Source organism: Cyanistes caeruleus, chromosome 2, assembly GCF_971803275.1.
Source record: "Cyanistes caeruleus chromosome 2, bCyaCae1.hap1.1, whole genome shotgun sequence".
Classification (NCBI taxonomy): Eukaryota; Metazoa; Chordata; class Aves; order Passeriformes; family Paridae; genus Cyanistes; species Cyanistes caeruleus.
This window is the reverse complement of record NC_141702.1, coordinates 113333638-113347288: the sequence shown is the minus strand read 5'-3', so window position 1 is coordinate 113347288 and position 13651 is coordinate 113333638. Positions and strand designations below refer to the sequence as shown.

General features: G+C 42.4%; 2 protein-coding genes across 3 annotated transcripts; one reads left to right on the top strand and one right to left on the bottom strand.

Moving 5' to 3' along the window:
- Positions 1-1225: 1225 nt before the first annotated feature.
- Positions 1226-6626, bottom strand: PNO1 (partner of NOB1 homolog). Its single transcript, XM_023923203.2, has 7 exons — positions 6385-6626; positions 6159-6308; positions 4573-4656; positions 3033-3093; positions 2431-2548; positions 1868-1938; positions 1226-1509 (listed from the first exon to the last, which is right to left on the bottom strand). The coding sequence occupies exons 1-7, from the start codon at positions 6562-6564 to the stop codon at positions 1442-1444; spliced, it is 732 nt and encodes a 243-aa protein (XP_023778971.2). The 5' UTR covers positions 6565-6626; the 3' UTR covers positions 1226-1441.
- Positions 6627-6640: 14 nt separating this feature from the next.
- Positions 6641-13497, top strand: DNAAF10 (dynein axonemal assembly factor 10). 2 transcript variants are annotated; one of them, XM_023923204.2, is made up of 8 exons: positions 6641-6849; positions 7814-7914; positions 8994-9124; positions 9585-9686; positions 10422-10537; positions 10893-11027; positions 11764-11861; positions 12591-13497. In XM_023923204.2, the coding sequence occupies exons 1-8, from the start codon at positions 6658-6660 to the stop codon at positions 12796-12798; spliced, it is 1083 nt and encodes a 360-aa protein (XP_023778972.1). In that variant the 5' UTR covers positions 6641-6657; the 3' UTR covers positions 12799-13497. The 2 variants fall into 2 exon arrangements, with proteins under 2 accessions (XP_023778972.1, XP_023778973.1); XM_023923205.2 differs by lacking the exon at positions 6641-6849 and adding an exon at positions 6892-7215.
- Positions 13498-13651: the final 154 nt, after the last annotated feature.

Here is a 13651-nt window from a genome sequence, read left to right as displayed (position 1 = left end):
CATCTGGTTCTCTCTGCTAAATGTTCGAAGTGGGGTAACATACTGTGTTTGAAATCCTTGCAGAAAGTGGTTTAAAAAACAAACTGTCCCACCCTGACATGAACATAGGTGGAGAATGGAGCTCCTGTCTCAGAAAGTCTGAGCTTTGTGCTGGTGATGCCAGCCTCCTTGCAAAGGTGTGCCCTTCCCAGCAGCTCTGTGCTGTGCTCTTTGGGGTGCAGGTGTTTGGACCTTTCTGCTGCTTTGGGTCAGTGTCAGTATGCACCTCATTTAGGACAAACATTAATTTTGTGTGCTCTTGCCTTACCCTCTCTTATCTTTCAAGCTAATTGAAATAAATGACATAAGCAGCCAATGAACAGAGAACACAGTGACCAGGTATGTGCACTGGGAGCTGCTCGGAATGTGTACGCTGTCCCCTGTATAGCTCAGACTGCTAAACTCTGTGTGTTAAGAGGTGACTCCAGAAAGGCTTAAATTTGCAGGCAACTGAAGGACTGAATCAATTTGGCTGTAGTGATAATCCCATACTGTGAAGTGCTATTCTGGAAATTTGGACATTGACCTAAATGCTTACTCAATTTGCTTGTGCGTTTCATCATCTCATTTCAGTTTATTTTCATTCCCAAGCCTGAGCTGAATTGTTTTTTTTGCAAGACACTTTGCAGAAGGTTGCCTGGCACCTTTGGAGAAGAGGGTCCATTTTAAAGTCACACTGGGACTGATCACTTAATTTCTTCCCCTACTTTTGCTGCATTATGCTACTTATGTAATATTTTAAGGAGGAGACACACAGGACCTTAGAGTTGTAGGTGCTCTGGTACACTGGAAAGTGCTTAACCTGGTTAGCTCTTGGCTTCACTAGGCTGTCCTTGCAGATCATTTTTAGGAATTAAGAAATCTATATACATGCCCATTCAGGATTCAGTTCAAATATGTTATTTACCTCTTCATCTTACTCTTTACTGTGCATTGTTCCAGCAGCAGCGACAGAGGACAGCCTGTGCCAGTGAACTCTGTGTTCCAGTTGTCTCCTTTTTTCAGGAAGATACTAAACCGTGATGTGTGGTTATAAATGCTTAATGCTGCTAATCCCTTTAGGCTCAAAACATTATTTACCAAGGTTTTCTGAAGAAGCAGCCTCTTAAGTCTGATGTTCAGAAAATCTGTAATGAAGCAGGTTTTTGTTTCAGGCCGTTCAAGTAAAATCACTTTTGATATGGACTTTTGATATAGCCACAATTTAAAATACCTTTTAATGACTACATAGAAACATTAAGCTCAAATCAGACCACATGTCCAAAGGCAATCAGACTGCACAAACTGTCCCCGTTTTCTTCTGGGCTTCCAAATCCAGCAGAAAACTGATGGCTTCTGTAGCTCTCAGCTTCTCATGTGTCCAGGAGCCTGCACTTCCAGCCCCAGTCCTTGGTGGTGCAACTCAGAACCTCTCAGCTGCTCTGCTGACCACTGCCCTAATATTGCCATAGACTTTGGATGGAGGACTTCCTGCAGAAGAAGGCACAAATCCAGTCAGAAAACAAGGTAATTATCACAAAAATGGATGTGTTGGGGTCACACCTGTGTTAAAAGTGGAGAACTAAGCCAAAGGGTGAGAAGGCTGGTCCAGGTCAGTCACCCTGTCTTACTGCAAGTGCAGAGCTCAACTTCTCCTTTCAGAGTGGGTTGCTCCCTTTGGCTTTTGACACCCCTTAGGGAATGCTGCAGCTAAATCAAAAGCCAGCTGCCAACGAGCTATTTGCTCCAAATGTTGGTGTGGACAGGATAAGGAAAAGGGTGAGAGGTACAAAGCAGTTTCTCAAATTGTAAGATCACTATGGAGTGAAGATTAGATAAGAGGACTTACCTAAAATTAGATTGCAAATTGCTGTTCGTGCCATTTTAATGTTCTGAAAAGATCCCAAAATATGAATTTTCCTGTAAAAAGCAAAGTAGCAGTAGTTAATGGAAGGTAACTTAGGAGATTACACATTTAATAAGAGAACAGGAGGTTAGAGATAGGTGTGGAATTTTCTGTCAGTGAACTAGTTTCTTTTTACAAAAAAGACAAAAAAACCCCAACCAAAACCTACAGTGTAAGACCTGTGCTCTTCTAAATTGTTTTAAGACAGATTTTACTATTTGCAAATTTAAAAGTGTAGCAGCTTCAGGAGGAAAGCATTGCTGTGCTGGTGAGTTCAACTTTATTTGTAAGGAGTTCTTACACTGTGGGGAATGATTGAATTCTCTGTGTGCTGGTGACACTGTCATTCTCATAACAAAAGTCCAAATAGCTTGTGTTCATTAAAATATTCTCTTCAATATTTTTTCTTACTAGTCATAAATTTTAAGTTATCTTTGTTCCTGGCAGAGTACATGGATTAACTGAGGGGTTGTGCTTTGCCTGGGAGGAAGTCAGGCTGTACTTACGCGTCAGCAAGAACGATGCGTGTCCTGGTCACGTTTTCTATGGTGAATTTGGTTTTTCCACCTTTCCCTGCTATTCTCCCTATTGCTCTGGACAGATGATCTCCTTTCAAAGGTTTGACTGAAATGAGAATAGCATGCCCAGGGTAACAGCAGTGGTGTGTATTCCTGTTACGCTTCTCTTGGTCAAGTTGCTGGAAACAACTCATGCCAAGTACCATGAAAGCAGCTTCACTGGTCAGCACAGATCCATCTGGATTTCAGCTTTTTTTTGACTAGTAGTGCACACTGCATCCAGTGCTGACACGGGGTTTTTGGCATGCAAAAGTTTCCTTCAGAACTGCAGAGGAAGGCACTGCACCTCATGTTGAGGAAATGGAGTCAAAGTGCACCAAGTTAACACTGGTAGAATTAAGTAGATCAGGTTCAGATCCTGCTCTACAGAGGACTCCAAGGTGTCCCAGTGCTACATAAAATTAGATGTTTCTGGCTTTCCTGATCCTTGAGGGCAAGTGATACAAGTGGAGCAGGGGGAGAGAAAAAACAAACCCATACTAGCAGGATGCACACACGACTTCTTGAATGCTGCAGCAGAAAGTACTCACCATCTGTAACTTCAAATGACTCTAGAAAAAGATCATCTAATCTGATGAGAGCAAGGGCATCCTAAAAGAGCAGGAAATCTGTTATCAGCAGTTATTTTGTTCTAGTACCAGAGTTGAATATCTAGTACCACAGCAATACGAGTATTTCCATCTAGAGAACCCTACACAGGCTTAGATACCCCTGCATTCAGCCCTGCCTTCCCAGTTCTAGTGAATCCAGTACAGGTCTAGAGGAAGGAGCAGCCCCTACAACAGTGAAAAAAGTGGGTTTTGTTTTCTCCAACAGGCCCAGTCCTATTTACTATCTGCTGATGATCTGGATGAGGGAAGTGAATCCATTATTAGTAAACTTGCAGATGACACCAAGCTGCAAGTGCAAGTGTTGATCTGCTGGAGGGTAGGAGGGCTCTGCAGAGGGACCTGGACAGGCTGGATCGATGGGCAAAATCCAGTGATAGGAGGTTTAACAAGATCAGGTGCTGGGTCCTATACTTTGCCACCACAGCCCCCTACAGCACTACAGGTTTGAGACAGAGTGGCTGGACAGTGGCCAGGCAGAAAGGGACCTGGGGGTGCTGGTGACAGCCAGCTGAACAGGAGCCAGCAGTGTGCCCAGGTGGCCAAGGAAGCAAACAGCACCCTGGCCTGTATCAGGAACAGTGTGGCCAGCAGGAGCAGGGAAGTCATTCTTCCCCTGTACTTGGCACTGGCTAGGCCACACCTGGAGTCCTGTGTTCAGTTCCGGGTGCCCCAATTTGGGAAGGATGTTGAGGTGCTCTCCAGAGAAGGGCAGCCAGGCTGATGAAGGGTCTGGAGCAAAAGTCCTGTGAGGAGCAGCTGATGGAGCTGGGGTTGTTTAGCCTGAAGAAAAGGAGGCTCAGGGGAGACCTCATCACTCACTACAACTGCCTGAAAGGAGGCTGTAGCCAGGTGGGGACCGGTCTCTTGTCCCAGAAACCAGCAACAGGACAAGAGGACACAGTCTCAAGCTGCACCAGGAAAGTTCAGACTGGATATTAGGACGAAGTTCTTCACAGAAAGAGTGACTGGGCACTGGAATGGGCTTTCCAGGGAGCTGGTGAAGTCAACGTCCTTGGAAGTTTTTAAAAAAGGACTGGATGTGGCACTCAGTGCCAGGGTCTGGTTGATAAAGTCGTATGTTGGACTTGATCTCAAAGGTCTTTTTCGACCTACTTCATTCTGTGATTCTGTGAGTTTTGCACAGACTGAAGGTTATTGGCTTGGGCTTAGGAAAAATGAACAGTCTCGACCTGTGCAGAGTAACTCAGAGACAGATTATTGCTTTATGCATGTCTCATACAATCTATGTCCTCTGTTTACTTGCTGTTCGAAGGCTACTTTTTTATCTGGCATTACCTTAAGAAACTGGATGTCTACTCTAGTCACAATTTCTAGAAAACATTAATTTCTAGAAAACCATCTATGGATTTTTCTTTATTTCTTACTGTAACTTGAAGAGAGGCCAGGGACAGAAGAGAAAACTAGAGCAATCTCACAATCTGGTTGTTGGGAGACTCACCTCTACTTGAAACCCAAGTATAAAGGCCTTCACAAAATCAGCTGCTTTCGTCAGAGCACTGAGATCCTTTGTCTCTTGACAAGTCTGCAAGACAAGAAGTTATGTTTGCAAATTAAGACCAGGCAACTTAGGAGCAGAACTTAAAAGTTATCAGCCTGTGCTTGGACAGAAGAAAAGAGAAAAGCTGCTGAAAATCCACACCACCACTGACTAAGACCCCTTTTGGTGGAGAAAAGCTAAAACCAATGCAAACTAAACTGTAGCAGCGAACAGCAGAAAAAAGAGAAGGATGGTGATGCCAGGAGAGTTATTCTAATGATTTTATTCTAAAGATGCCTTAGCAGATGAATGAAATGCATTTCAAAGTTTTATAGTCATGATGGATATGGGCAAAATGAAATCAGCTTGATTAAGAACAAAATTACTTTGCATATCAAAAAGTGGTGTTAAAATCACATGGTTTTCTCCTGCACAGTTACTGAGTGAAACTGCAGGAGATCCTGCTCCTCCCTACCTTTCCCCTGAAGTTATTTCTAGTAAGTGTAAAAAAGAGAAAACTCTGTCACCTTTCCTCCAGTTCCTGACATCAAACTTGTGATAACATTTCATGGGTAGGAAGCAGAATTCTTGTTGTTGTCTGTATTTCCAGTGTTACATTAAAAGATCTCATATGTCAGTGTTGCTAATAACAGTGAGTTGTATGTCAAAACTTCAGATTTGCCCTTAAAAACTCCTAGTGTGAACATTCCTTAGGAGGAATAAGGATAAAGAATAAGCATCTACAAGATTTACAGGTTTATACTGGTGTCTGTGCCCTAAAGTATTCTAGGGCAATCCATTAAAGAAAAATCACATGCTATTAAACTATGGGCCCTTATCATCTGCCACAAGCAAAGGCACTAGTGGATTCAGTGCCCCTTAAAAGATACTGTTTATTGTCAGGTAATTATTTGGTAGCCTTAAATAGCTGGAAAACATTGAATTACAAAATTGTATCTAAGACATGGATGAAAATTCTTCCTTAATGCTATAGTACATAACCTTCTCCTACAAAAATTGAACACTCCCCCGGCTTCTACAGGCTCCTTCCGGAACAAACTTGTGTTTTTGGATTTTACTTGCAGTATTCTAAGCAATAATTGCTCGATTTGATCCCCGGGGAGGTGATACCACACAGTCCCCATTTTTCCCAGCATTATATGGGATTTATGACTTTTCTAGTCCTTAATCTGTGGACCAAAAGATCATCTGTCCCGACCATGGGCAGGGACACCTGGCACTACACCAGGCTGCTCAAGGCCTTATCCAACCTGGCATTGACTGCCAGGCTTGGGGCAGCCCTGGGTAACCCGTTCCAGTGTCTCACCACTCTCACGGTAAAAAAAAAAATTCTTCCCAACATCCAAACTAAACTTGCCCTCTTTCAATTTGTACCCGCAACTCCTTGTCCTTTCACTACAGCTCCTGACAAAGCGCTCCTCTCCGGCTTCCTCGGAGGCCCCTTCACACACTGCAAGGTTCTGGGAGGTCAACACAACCCCTTCTCTTCCGCTTACCGGGGAAGGCAGAAGAAGATGCTCCCTTACCTTGATCTCAACATTTCTCGTTTTCAAGTTGAACCTGATTTGAAGCTGCAGATGCTCCACGATGGGCGTGAATATCTTCATCCAGTTCTCCTTAAGCGGCGTGTACCTGTTGGCCGGCACAGGGATCTTCCTCAGCTCCCCTTTCCCGACCTGCCGAGGGGCGAGAGGCCGTGAGGCGGGGGGCGGCGGAGAACCGGGGGGTGCATTTCCCCAGCGCCCCACCTACCCCGAGCGCCTCGGCGGCCACGGGCGGGAACGCCGGCCGCTTGCTGGGCCGCGGCTCCGCCGTGTCCATGGCAGCTCCGGCCGCCGGCTCCTCGCCGCCCGCCCGCCGCTTCCTCCGCCTCCGCCGGGACAGGACGCTGGTGAAGCCGCCAGCTGCTGAAGCCGCCGCCTCGCCCTCCATGTCGGCCGCAGCACACGCGTGGTGCCCCCGCCGCCGGAAGGGGCTGGCGGCCGCTGCCGCCGCATCCGCCGGGGCGGGGCGGGCCGGGCCGGCATGTCGGCGGCGCTGGGGCCGGAGCGGCCGCAGGTGGTGGCGCACGCCCAGCAGGCGCTGAGCTACACCGTGTTCGATTGCAAGTGGGTGCCCCGCAGCGCCCGGCTGCTGTGCCTGGGCAGCGCCGCCCGCGGCACCGGCGTGCTGCAGCTGTACGAGCTGCACGGAGCCCGTCTGGAGCTGCTGCGGGAGGTGAGCGCGGGGCCCTCGGGAACGGCTGTCCAGAGCCGGGGAGAAAAACCAGGAGCTGTTTTCCGTGTTAAATGTGCCGATTCAGCGATACCCTGTCGTTTCTTGATCCGGGGTAACTTTATCGCTCTCCACAACTCCCCGAAAGGCTGTAGAGTGTGTCTCTTCTCCCGGGCAACCAGGGACAGAACAAGGAGACATAGACTTAAGCTGCTGAGGTTTAGATTCCACATCAGGAAGAATTTCCTCACAGAAAGGGTCATTAGACCTTGGAATGGGCTGCCCGGAGAGGTGGTGGGGGTCCCCGTCCCTGGAGATGTTGAAGGGAAGACTGAATGTGGCACTCGGTGCCATGGTTTGATGGACAAGGTGGGGGCCGCTCACAGGTTGGACTCGACGATCCCAGAAGCCTTTTTTCAACCTGAGGCTGTGATTCTCTGATTTTGTTTTGCCGTGTTTTGTAGGTTTTCATGTGTTGTGTTAGGGGTTTCTGCTTTCTGTCTGTGTTTGGCTTTTTCTGAGCGCTTTCTCGTTCGTTTGTTTTGTGTTTTTTGTTGTTGTTTGGACTTTTGCTTGATAGGTTGTTTTTTGATTGTTTTTTGGGTTGTTTTTTTTGCTGGTTGGTTGGTTATTAGCTTTTTGTTCGGTTGGCTTTTTCCTCTCAGATTGATCTTTGCGTGTTCGCTGCTTCTGAGGCGCAGCAGTTCCTCAGGTGCATCAGGCCCCACTAGGCCACAAGCAGAATGTTTTCCTTCATGACCAGTAAACTTGACCCTCTGCTTTTCTGTGCACAAGGACTAAACTCAAAGTGTAGCCTGCCTTCGATTGCATTTGGATAGCATTTTGCACCATCTATCCCATGTGTGTTTCGCTGGCACTTGCCCCTGTGCACTCCGGAGAACTGCTTGGTCTGTGGGTGATTTTGCCTATTCCATGTGCTGACAAAGACATTTCCTTTCTTTAAAAGATCGAAAAGCCTAAACCTATAAAATGTGGGACCTTTGGTGCTACATCTCTGCAGCAAAGATACTTAGCTACAGGAGATTTTGATGGAAACCTTAACATATGGTAAGCACAGATACTCTCTGGAAGCGTTTTCACTTAATGTTGTTGACATCTGTCTGAACAGAGGTTTCTCTTTGTGGCTTTTGCATGAGATGCTCTCCGTGCTGCCCGTGGTTGGGACCCAGTGCAAGCTTTGCTGGCTACTGTATTTGGGCCATGCCTGTTTTGTAGAAACAACACAGAATTCTGCACTGTGTTTAATTCAGTGCTGCTTCACTCCCCTCTTCTGTGTGCAGCTACAAAAACCTGTTGAAGTTCTGTGAGCTTGTCCTCTGAAAAGAGGCTTTGAATGGATACAAACAAGATTGTAATGTATAGATTAAATATATATTTTATATATATTAAATATATATTTTAGGTACAATATATATTTAAATATATATTATATATATTTTTAATATTTTTAATCTTGAAATTTCAAATGTTTCCTCTAGGTCTCTGAATTATTTGTGTAACTGATGTCTAGGTAAATTTATGATCAAATAAAGTAGTGTCAAAAGGAGATTGTTTATTGTCATTATTATTATATTGCCCTGTATCAAGGAACTACTGGTTCTTGTTGGAATTGCAAGAATTACATGGAACAGTTACTAGTTGAAATGTGAAATAAAATTCCGTAGGATTCTCGAAGAATGAGAATCAGTGGGAAAGAACCATGAAACTCATGACTGGATACAATATTCACCTGAAGTTAAAGAGCAGTAATCAGAGCTAGGTGGGGATCAACGAATCAAGTTATTTTATAGACCTACTGAAAGCAAAGCTAATTGGAGTGTTTCAATCTGTAGTGTGATTGACTTTTGAGCCCAGTGTAAAAACTGGGTTTGAGCAGTTGCTGTGGTGGATCCCACAACTGCCTTTACAAACAGAGGGAGATCCAGAACAGAGCAAAACCTTTTGGAGCAGTCCAAAGCAGTAGCCAAAGAAGGAATCAAAGACTCACAGTTGCTAGTGGTGATATCCATATTTGTTCTCACCGTTAATCTGAGCTTTTATGATTTGTACTCAAGTTTCATTTTTATACAAATCCTGAGTGTCAAGGAAAAATGCCATGTTTTCTGTTCTTTTTCTTTCTTGCCTAGGAATTTAGAAGCTCCTGAAATACCAGTGTATTCTGTGAAAGGTCATAAGGAAATCATAAACAGTATAGATGGTGTAGGTGGCTTAGGAATTGGGGAAGGTGCACCAGAAATTGTGACTGGCAGTCGAGATGGTGAGTTAGTGAACTCTGCAAGTCTTTCCAGTTCCTCTGAGCCTGCAAGCTCTCGATGGCAGGGCACAGTCTGCCATCCGAACTAGTTACAAACTGTTGCAACTAGTTCTTTGTACACTGTCTTTTGGATCTTGCTTGGGGCCCATTTTCTCTAATTCTTCTAGAAGCCACAGATAAGGAAAAGGTGTTGTTGTCACTGGGCATGAGACAGAAGGAACACAAGCCAGAATAAATTAAAAATATCAGCTAGAGAAAATACACCCTTAACAAATGCTTTCACTCTGTTTTTGTTTTTGTGGTTCTTTCTTATACCCACAAAACACAGTGAGGCTTTTTAGAATTGAAGGAGTTGCTCCTGTCTTTTGAATTATTAGGATGAAAAGCAAAAGGCTTTCCTGGGAAGGTGAACACAGTATGGCAGTGTATTCCTAACACAAAATCTATTGTCTTTCTTTCCCAGGAACTGTGAAGGTGTGGGACCCGAGGCAGAATGACACTCCTGTGGCTAATATGGAACCTGTACAGGGGGAGAGCAAAAGAGACTGCTGGACTGTGGCATTTGGTAATTGACCAGATTATGACCATTCCACCCTCTCATATCATTGTGTTTTGATGATTATCCATGTATTTCAGGATGCTGTGCAAAACTTTATTTTAAATGGATGCATAAGTAGCAGGTTTTCCTTTTCTACACTGTAAAATTTATGTGTGTGGCTTTTTTCTTCAAAATAAACCAGTTTTGTGGGTTTGTGGTAGGTTTTGGACTCATTCTCTAATCACTTTTGGTCACCATTTGTCGTTGGACTTGATCATCTTGAAGGTCTTTTTCACCTAAATGGTTTGATGATTCTGTGGTTTCACAGATAAGCTGTGCAAACTTTATTTATGTGCCTGGGAATATAAAAACAGTATATCCAGCTGTATGGGCCTGAAGGAGTGTAAATGTTGCTGTGTACAGGGAACCCATCACTGTTGCAGTGTAGTTCCAGCTACCGAGCATTAAGGAGTTAATTAAAGAGAAGACCCTTGAAGCTTAAGAGCTAATTAAAGAAAACAGCAATGCTTGATGTGAGCTCTGCATTTTTCTTTGGAAAGAGCAAAGCTGCTTGTGTTCTACACAAGATTTTTCTAGACCCTTCAGGTTTGAAAACCATCCAGTTCACCACATCTTAGTATCCCAGCAGTAACTTGTTGTTGTTGTTGTATAAATGGAAGTTGAACTGCAGGCCTGGGACTTCCAAAATTTACAGGCTAAAGAGGTTTTGTGTTTTCTGCTTAATTCTCTCCCTGTGTCCAGGCAATGCTTACAATCAAGAAGAACGTGTTGTATGTGCTGGATATGACAATGGTGACATTAAATTGTTTGACTTAAAAACCATGTCACTACGATGGGAGACCAACATTAAGAATGGGGTAAGAAAATCATAAAAGTATTTTTCATTCCAGCTCCTATATAAGATGGAAAAATTAAAAGGACTCTGTCTGTGTGAAACTTACCCAGAAGATATTTCAGCTAAGATTGCACCAAAGAATAATTTTCTTTAGGTTCAGCAAGTTGTATCCCTCACATTCTTGATCAGGACAGGATGGGGTATTTTTTGGTGGATTCATGTTTTCAGATGAACTTGTTTATTTCCTGTTTGGTGATGATATTATTGTGGAAATAACCAATGATTAATACATATTTACAAATCACAAAGCACCCATTTTTTTTTTTTTTTTACAGTGGCTGAATTACACAACTGAATTTATCTTGTTCTGTATCCAGGTTTGCAGTGTGGAGTTTGACAGAAAAGATATAAATATGAATAAGCTGGTGGCCACATCACTTGAGGGAAAATTCCATGTTTTTGATATGAGAACTCAGCATCCAACCAAAGGTTTTGCTTCTGTTTCAGAGAAGGTATGGGGAGACTGAGAATTTCTTAATAAGAGAAAAAAACTTTATAAATTCATGCTGTCAAATTATTACAGGCAATTAGTACAAGTAAATAAGAAATGCCCAGGCTGCTTTATAAAACTTTCTTTTGTTGTTTGGTTTGGTTTTGGTTATTTTTAGTGAACAAAATATGATGATAATTCAAGAAAAGGCACTTTTGTGGTGAAGTTCTTTAGGACTTCCTTTTTTTAGAAAAGGCTGAGTTTCAACTCAGTATCTTTTGGTATTTTCCATGCTATCATTCAAAGCAGATAAGGTGTTGGAGGTACTTTATTCTGAATCAAAAAAGTTTTTTATAGGATAAAACAATAAATTTAATTAGCTTATTTATAAATAATTTTGCAATGAAATGTGAAAATATAATTTGTTGTTCATTTAGTGCATTCAAGCTATTCCTTGTGGATGTTTGCAGACAAATGCATTAAGTCAGAGGAGGTGTTGGGGTTTTTCCCTAAGTGATTTCTGTTGTTACATGATCTCAGTGCCCTGGTTGAGGTTTGAGTTGTTGACTATGTGTTGTGTTTGTAATACATTCCCTTCCAGTAATAATTTTAAGAGATACCATACAGTGAAATTAACCATCCACTATAGCAAGGCTGGCTCTCTTCATACAAGTGATCTCTGTTTTAAGATTCTGTGTTCTTTCTGATTAAGTTCATCCCCAAATGCCTTCTGCACAATGCTGATTTCTTTTTATTAGGCACAAAAATCTACCATTTGGCAGGTTCGACACCTGCCACAGAACAGAGATATATTTATGACAAGTGGAGGATCTGGGAGCCTTCATCTGTGGAAATAGTAAGTGATCACTTCTCCAGCCAGGAGTAAGGAACCAACAATTTAATGATTTAAGAAAGAATCTTTCTGAAAATGCTGAGTGGGGTCCCGCTTCCAACCTCAGAATATCTGGTTGAAATTACTGCTTACAAATGCAGTAGAAAGGGTGATTTCAGTGTCAGTACATGATCTGGAATCTTGAATTAATCCCTGAGACACTGTGACAGCACAGGTGAATCTTGCCCTTGTTGTCTTAACGTAATGAAGAGCTGATTAAATCCTTGGTTAACAAGATGATAAATGGAAAAAAATGGGTTTCTTAAAATTCTCATATGGTAGCAATTACATCTGAGAAGAATACTGAAAGCCTTGACTTAATGATTCTTATATTTCTATTTTCTTACATTACATGGAAAATTAATTTAATTGTCCTAAATGCAATGAAGTTGGTGCATTAAGTTTCAGAAGCATAGTTTTGCTGGAATTTTTCTGCCTGTGGTAAAAGCCAACCAATTAAAAAATGAAGAGCTATAGGAGAGAGCTGTCAGGATTCAAAATTTCCTACCTCCATTTTTCTTCCATGAAAGGTCTACTAAATTATGCAGTGTAGATATAGCTGGGTGTGATTATTCATTTCTTTTAAGACATTTATGTTCCTTATCTGTAGAGCAGGAAATGAAGAGGATGATGATGTGCTTGTATTAATAAATTTCTAAGTGGTTGTTTTTGTTTCACTTTTCTCGTTGGCAGCGAGTACCCGGCGCAGCGCTCCAAGAAGGATTCGGAAGGATCTGAGATGGGGGTGGCAGGATCTGTTAGTCTCTTGCAGAATGTGACTCTGTCAACACAGCCCATCTCTAGCCTGGACTGGAGCCCTGACAAAAAGGGACTGTGTGTCTGTGGGGCTTTCGACCAAACTGTGAGGGTGCTGATAGTTACAAAGCTTAACAAAATTTGACAAGAAAACTAGAATTTCTGATGAGAAAGCAATATAGTTTGCAGTCTGTAAATATGGGAAGAGGAGCCCTTCTATTTCTAATTTAATTTTTTTCCTTAATAAAACTGGATTAAAGAAATAGAAGCCAGATTTTTCTAATGAAAGTTCAGATACGTGCAGTTACAGTTGTTTGGCTGATTATGCTGTTATGACTTGAAGTTGCCTGGGCACAAAATTTAACCTTCTAGAAATGTGAATTTACACTTAAAATAAAATGTGCCTTTGTGTTGACACAGCTCTGTAATTTCAGAGTTCACTTGGGTCTGTGTTCGGTTTATTCACAGTGCAAATCTCTTCACACTTGTTAAATGGTTTGGCTTTATTATATCTGGTATTGTCCATGTGCATTCATGCAGTGGGAACTACTGCAGAAACTCAGTGTGTTTGTTATTGGATTTATTAATTAGAATGTTTGTTAAAGTGACTTAGGATTCTTTGATACAATAGAGAAATGATAAAAAAGGCTAAAATATTCAGGTTTAATGGAGTAAGGTTTTTATTGATGAACATACTGAAATTAAACTACAGAACAAAATGCACTATTTCATTATTTTAGTTGGGTTTCCTATTTAGTTTATATGTTCAGTTGTTTTTGTATCTGTTTGCAACTTGGTATTCTACAAATAAAATTATATATAGTGTTTTCTTAATATGAACAAAGTATATTATTCAAATATCCAGAGATTTAGAGAAGTAATGTACAGAAAAACCTCACAGGCTGTTAAACCCTAGACTTTGTGGAGTGGAGAAATCCTTCATGTGGAGTGGAAAAAAATGCTCCTCCTGTCCATCCTTCAGCAGAGGGTGGGCAGGA

Excerpts from the sequence above, each read along its gene's own strand:
- DNAAF10 (XM_023923204.2), top strand. The coding sequence starts at position 6,658 with ATGTCGGCGGCGCTGGGGCCGGAGCGGCCGCAGGTGGTGGCGCACGCC. Across the intron at positions 6,850-7,813 it reads GTCTGGAGCTGCTGCGGGAG|ATCGAAAAGCCTAAACCTAT; the intron begins GTGAGCGCGGGG and ends TTTCTTTAAAAG. Across the intron at positions 11,028-11,763 it reads TTGCTTCTGTTTCAGAGAAG|GCACAAAAATCTACCATTTG; the intron begins GTATGGGGAGAC and ends TCTTTTTATTAG.
- PNO1 (XM_023923203.2), bottom strand. The coding sequence starts at position 6,564 with ATGGAGGGCGAGGCGGCGGCTTCAGCAGCTGGCGGCTTCACCAGCGTC. Across the intron at positions 3,094-4,572 it reads TACTTGGGTTTCAAGTAGAG|GATGCCCTTGCTCTCATCAG; the intron begins GTGAGTCTCCCA and ends CTGCTCTTTTAG. Across the intron at positions 2,549-3,032 it reads GTCATTTGAAGTTACAGATG|TCAAACCTTTGAAAGGAGAT; the intron begins GTGAGTACTTTC and ends TTCTCATTTCAG.